The 5723-nt window shown below is 55.1% G+C and overlaps 2 protein-coding genes across 2 annotated transcripts; one reads left to right on the plus strand and one right to left on the minus strand.

Annotated features, from left to right (window-relative positions):
• Window positions 1-212: 212 nt before the first annotated feature.
• On the plus strand, window positions 213-2757 carry LOC136476955 (BTB/POZ domain-containing protein At3g50840-like). The gene is made up of 4 exons (XM_066474937.1): window positions 213-423; window positions 513-582; window positions 795-2114; window positions 2218-2757. Exons 1-4 carry the CDS (start codon window positions 311-313, stop codon window positions 2755-2757), a joined length of 2043 nt encoding a protein of 680 aa, XP_066331034.1. The 5' UTR covers window positions 213-310.
• Window positions 2758-3038: 281 nt separating this feature from the next.
• On the minus strand, window positions 3039-4048 carry LOC136476965 (putative pentatricopeptide repeat-containing protein At5g52630). Its single transcript, XM_066474943.1, has one exon. The coding sequence runs from the start codon at window positions 3976-3978 to the stop codon at window positions 3055-3057; it is 924 nt and encodes a 307-aa protein (XP_066331040.1). The 5' UTR covers window positions 3979-4048; the 3' UTR covers window positions 3039-3054.
• Window positions 4049-5723: the final 1675 nt, after the last annotated feature.

Here is a 5723-nt window from a genome sequence, read left to right on the forward strand (position 1 = left end):
TCAGGCACCTCGGAGTCAAGATCTATGGCGCCGAGACATGTTATCTCGGCGCTATGAGTTGTGACGCCGACCCTCAAGGTCCAAAGATGAGTTTAAGTCTACCAGAGGTTAAATGTAATTTTTTTTTAAAAAGGACCCAATTGTAAAACGCCGTCCTGTCTTCGTCTTCCCCCACTTGGAATCCTTTACTCCTCCCCACCTAAAACAAAACACCAGGATTGGTAGGACACCATTATTGCGAGTGAAGCGAGCTTCCCCTTCCCTGAATCCCACGGACACAGGCTGCTGTTCCTGAGAGGATCGTTCGACGATGCAGGGGAGGAGGAAGAACACGAGAGAGATGGCTCGGGAGCAGCCGCAGCCGCAACCGCCGCCGGCGCCGGCGCCGCCGGTGGCGGCGGCCAGCTCCAAAGTCCAAGCATGGCAAGCAAAGCAATTGCTCTCGTTGTCCTTTTGCCTGTGTGGTGATTTGTTGTTGTGTGATCTCTGATCTGCGCGTCTGTGCTCGTCAGGTTCTGCACCACAGGATTGCCCAGCGATGTAGTGATCGTGGTGGGCGACATGACATTCCATCTCCACAAGGTTGGTGAATCTTGCCTCAGGTCCTTCAATCGATTCACAAAAAATGAGCATCTCAATCTCTGTTCCATCTCCATATGCTAATCTTGTCAATGTCTCTGTCGTGAGTTGGCTGGGGCGGCCCATTTCATAGTCTCGAGCTGTCAGAAGTGGGAAAATTCGGCACTCTTTGATTTGATCCCAAAAGTTTGCTGAATCCGGTGCCTTTCGTGCAGTTCCCGTTAATGTCGAGGAGCAAGAAGCTTCACGACCTCATCACGAACAAGGAGTCACGCGAGGCCAGCCGGAGGGGCAAAGGGGGCGACCAGGAAGAGGATACGGGGGAGATCAGAGAGGAGGAAGTGGACGTGGTGCTGGAGGAGGACGAGGAGGCGGACGTGCACCGCATCCGCCTCCCGGAGTTCCCCGGCGGCGCGGAGGCGTTCGAGTTGGCCGCCAAGTTCTGCTACGGCGTCAAGCTCGACCTCACGCCGACCACAGCCGCGCTGCTGCGGTGCGCCGCCGAGCGCCTCCGCATGTCCGACGACCACTCGGAAGACAACCTCGTCTCCCGCGCCGACCGGTTCATATCGCAGACCGTCCTGAGGAACCCCAGGGACGCCATCCGCGCCCTCAAGTCTTGCGAGGGCCTCCTCCCCCTCGCCGACGACCTCGGCCTCGTGTCGCGCTGCGTGGACGCCGTCGCCGCCAAGGCCGCCGCGTCCACGCCCACGGCGCTCTTCGGCTGGCCCATCGCCGACGACGCCAGGGACGGCGACCGCCAGCGCCGCAAGACCGGCGCCACCGCCGGGGCCACCTGGTTCGACGACCTCGCTGGCCTGTCCTTGGCCACGTTCACCCGTGTCATTGCCGCCATGAAGGAGCACGGCGTCGGCCCTGAGGTCATCGAGGGGGCGCTCATTGCGTACGCCAAGCGGTCCATACCAGGGCTGTCGCGCACTGGCAGGCATGTCGGCGGCGGTGGGGGCGCCGTCGCTGCGCCGCCTTCGTCCGATGGGGAGCAGAAGGCGCTTCTCGAGACCGTCATTGCCAACCTCCCCGAGGAAACCATCAAGAGCAGTGCCCACACCGGCACGGCCGTGGGCGCCACCACGGCGCGCGTCCTCTTCGGTCTCCTGCGTACGGCGAACATTCTCCCCGCGTCAGAGGCGTCACGGGACATGCTTGAGCGGCGCATCGCCGCGCGGCTGCCCGACGCGGCCGTCGACGACCTTCTCATCCCGAGCTACTCGTACCTCGTGGGGACGCTCTACGACGTGGACTGCGTCGAGCGCATCGTGCGGTATTTCCTGGAAGGCCGCGACGTCGCTGACGAGGGCAATGAAGAGGAGGGCAGCGAGGCGGAGACCCCAGGCAGAGAAGCTAGCCGACGAGCCATGCTGGCCGTGGGGAGGTTGGTGGATGCCTACTTGGGGGAGATCGCGACAGATGCCAACCTGAAGCCGGACAAATTCTGCGACCTCGCCTGGGCGTTGCCGGACGACGCCCGCGTGTACGACGATGGCCTTTACCGAGCTGTCGACATCTACCTCAAGGTGAGGGAGCAGCGCGTTCTCGTCATCTTCTTGTTTGCAAGCTTGTGAAACAATGCCGGTGCTGATGAGTGATGAATGCTTGTTTTGGCTGATCTCTCTGCAGGCTCATCCGTGTCTCAGTGAAGAAGAGAAGGAGAAGGTGAGCGGCGTGGTGGACGGGCGCAAGCTGACACTGGAGGCCTGCACGCACGCGGCGCAGAACGAGCGGCTACCGCTTCGGACGGTCGTGCAGGTGCTCTTCTTCGAGCAGCTCCAGCTACGCCGGGCCATCGCGCGTACCATCATGGCGAACGAAGGCGGCGCAGCCAGGTCAGGGGAGGAAGGCGGTGAGAGCGACGGTGGCAGGACATGGCGCGTGGCGGCACGGGGCAACCAGATGCTGCGGCTCGATATGGACAGCATGCGGAACCGCGTGCAGGAGCTCGAGCGCGAGTGCACGAGCATGAGGAAAGCCATCGACAAGATGGACCGGCGAGGCGGGGCACCGGTGGATAGGGGAGCGCCCTCCGTTCCGGCGGATGGGAGGTGGGGCGCGATAGTGACGAAGCGGTTCGGGTGCAAATTCCCGGCGCAGGTCTGCCAGTCGCAGCAGCGGACGGTGGTGGCACGGACTCGCCGGCCACGCATTGAGCAGAGCCCCTGAGTTCTTAGCCATTGCACATCCTAGCTTTGAGTTCATTGTTCCGTTCTCTTGATTCTTTCAGAGTTTTCCCTGCGCGGCATTGTGTCCTTTTTCACTGAGATCATTGAATTGCGTATTAGCAGCGCACAAATTGTACTTGGAAGTCAGTCATCTTGCTGGCCAACACATCAAACTACAAGTTGGCTAAACCAATTCTTTCATCCTTCTCTCGCCATTAAAGTGTCACAAATTTACAAACTTGTTATGAAGAACTCAACCTGCGTGTGATCAATTGTGGTAGCTGCTGAGAAGGCTTCCTCACCAGTAGTCTCCGCACGAGCAGGCGCCGTCCTTGAAATGGTGGAAGCGTTTGTTGTCCCTGACGACGATCTCGCGGCCGGTGACCTTGGCGATGAGCTTGACGGCGTTGTGGCAGTCCCCGCAGATGCGGAGGTTCTTCATGACCCGGAGCGGCGTCCCCGGCGGCGTGCTCATCAGGCCGAACGCGATGGCCAGGCGCTCGCTGTGGTACATGAGCGCGCGGGCCTTGGCGTCCTCGTCGATGTCGTGGAGCACGTGGCGCGTGTCCGGCACGTACCCCGCCGCGCGGATCTGCGCGTGGAGCTCCCGCACCTTCGCGTACGCCTCCCGCCGCTTGGCCCGGACCGCCGCGTCCTCCTCCCTCGCCGGAGGCCGCCGCCTCGGCCGCTCCTCAAGGGCTCGCCGCGCGTCGCCGCGGGCGCCGAGCTTGAGGTACAGCGTGGCGATCCTGTGCAGGACTGGCGCGGGGATCGCGGACCCCGGCCTGGACGAGAGCAGGCGGTGGGCGCGCCTGAGCGAGGCCAGCGACTGCGTGTCGGCGCAGGCTTGGAGGAGGGCGGCCTGCTCCTCCGGCTCGAGTTGTTCGGCCCTGCCTCGTTGGAGCAATTGGTCGAGCAAGCTAACGACGGGCTCCGGGTTGGGTTCTCGGCCCAGCTGCCCGAGCTCGTCGCTGTCGAATCGGGAATCGATGGGCTCCGGTGAGCTGGTAGTCGTGACAGAGGCGGAGGGTACGCGGTATGCGAAGCGGAGCGCCGGGCGGCTACGGTCGCGGTGGTGACGAGAAGCCGTGCCGGCCGGTGCGTGGAAACCGCTTCGTCTCCGACCGCGGATCCCTGGACGTGTGGGCGTGGTGGTGCTGAGAGTGGAGGAAGGGGAGGTCCAAGAGGCGGCCGGTGCTGCAAGTCTCGGAGAAATCAGCATGTTTGGCGGTGGCGTGAGGTGCAGGTGGAGACGGGGAGCGCCCAGATATCAGAGACGCGACAAAGATATCCGAGCTGGGTAGAAGAAGCCGCAGCCGCAGTTCGGTAATTGGACTGGGCCTGGGAGAAAAGGTTTCGCTTCGCCCTCTGGCGCCCGTTCTATTTGGGCTGATGTTTGTATTTGACCTCAATTGATAGTTCAAAGAGGTCGATATATAAATTATTTTTTAAATATAAATACTTTTTTGAAAATTTGGAAAAATAAAAATCTTAAAACTTGATTTAATTATAAAATTCGTAGCGTTTTTTATCTCAGAAAATATAAAGTAATTTTAATTTTTTTTTTGCAAAATCATGCTCTGAATTACCGATTCAGGGATTGCCGGCGAAATAATGTAGGGTATCTGGAGTTCATGATGGCATTGGACACACCCAGGCTGAAATGATTCAGGTGCTTGGTAGATTCATACTAGTATACTTATGTTCACGGTAAGTGCTATTTGAACTGATCATAGGTCAAATAGGCGATTAGGCCAATCTTACTAACCATATCATTTTGATATTTTTCAAGGATGTCACATCGATAAATAACATCTGATTTATAGTTCATCTTGTATGTTTCATATGCACTTTTTAAATCTAGTCCTATGATGCATTAAGGGGGTGTTTGGTTCCAGGGACTAAAGTTTAGTCCGTCGTTCGGATGCTAATTAGGAGGACTAAATATGAGCTAATTAAAAAACTAATTACACATGAGTAGACTAATTTACGAGATGGATCTATTAAGCCTAATTAAGCCATCATTAGCACATATTTACTGTAGCACAACATTATCAAATCATGGACTAAATAGGCTTAAAAATTCGTCTCGCAAAATTAGTCGTAATCTGTGTAATTAGTTATTTTTTAATCTATATTTAATACTCTATGCATGTGTCTAAACATTCGATGGGACATGGACTAAAATCTGGACTAAGGAACCAAACACCCCCTAAGTTTTAGAAACATGCTTACGAGGTTTAATAATTAACTCAGTTCATCACCTCTTCTTCTTTAGTTCTTTGCAATTCCATTAAAATTGTTGACGTCACACCCAGAATAGTAATACAGGCGATGTAGTCATCGATAACGTGACATCATTTATGCCGTTTCAATATTATATGATATGCTAGAGTATCTCCATTTATTTTTCTAGAATCCACTCTCTAGATCCTCATTTAGAGATCCATATTAGTAAAATTGCTCCCTATGTCCCTCTAGTCACAACTTCCCTATATCTTGTTCGAATGTTCGGCACTTTAGTGAAGTTTTGCTCTCTATCTTTCTTTGGCGAGCGAGAAATCAGAAATAGAGGATGGGAATATTTAGAGATATAGTTGAAGAAATTATTGGAGTGATTTTTAATAAAAAAAAATTACAGTGCAAATTTCAGTGCTGGAGGTTAAAAAAACCATCGTCTGACCCACGTTACCCAAAGCACATGTTTGTAGCACCGGTCAACTGGCAGGGTAACGGACCCCTGTGTGCTGGCTCGTACTGGGTGATGAGTCATTTACCTTAATGCGAATGCTCGGGCAGGATTGTGGCACCGGTCAACTCACAGGGTAACGGACCCCTATGTGCGGGCTCGGACTGGACGAGGAGTCCTCTACCTTAATGCAAATGCTCGGGCGGCGCATGCTATCCCCTGTAGTTGGAGTTTTTTTATACTCTATTCTTTTTTCATATTCTAATCTTTTCTTCTTT

The sequence above is a fragment of the Miscanthus floridulus genome, chromosome 1, assembly GCF_019320115.1.
Source record: "Miscanthus floridulus cultivar M001 chromosome 1, ASM1932011v1, whole genome shotgun sequence".
NCBI lineage: Eukaryota > Viridiplantae > Streptophyta > Magnoliopsida > Poales > Poaceae > Miscanthus > Miscanthus floridulus.

Coding starts and splice junctions, on each gene's coding strand:
- LOC136476955 (XM_066474937.1), top strand. CDS start 311: ATGCAGGGGAGGAGGAAGAACACGAGAGAGATGGCTCGGGAGCAGCCG. Junction 424..512: donor AGCTCCAAAGTCCAAGCATG/GCAAGCAAAGCA, acceptor TGTGCTCGTCAG/GTTCTGCACCACAGGATTGC. Junction 2,115..2,217: donor CTGTCGACATCTACCTCAAG/GTGAGGGAGCAG, acceptor ATCTCTCTGCAG/GCTCATCCGTGTCTCAGTGA.
- LOC136476965 (XM_066474943.1), bottom strand. CDS start 3,978: ATGCTGATTTCTCCGAGACTTGCAGCACCGGCCGCCTCTTGGACCTCC.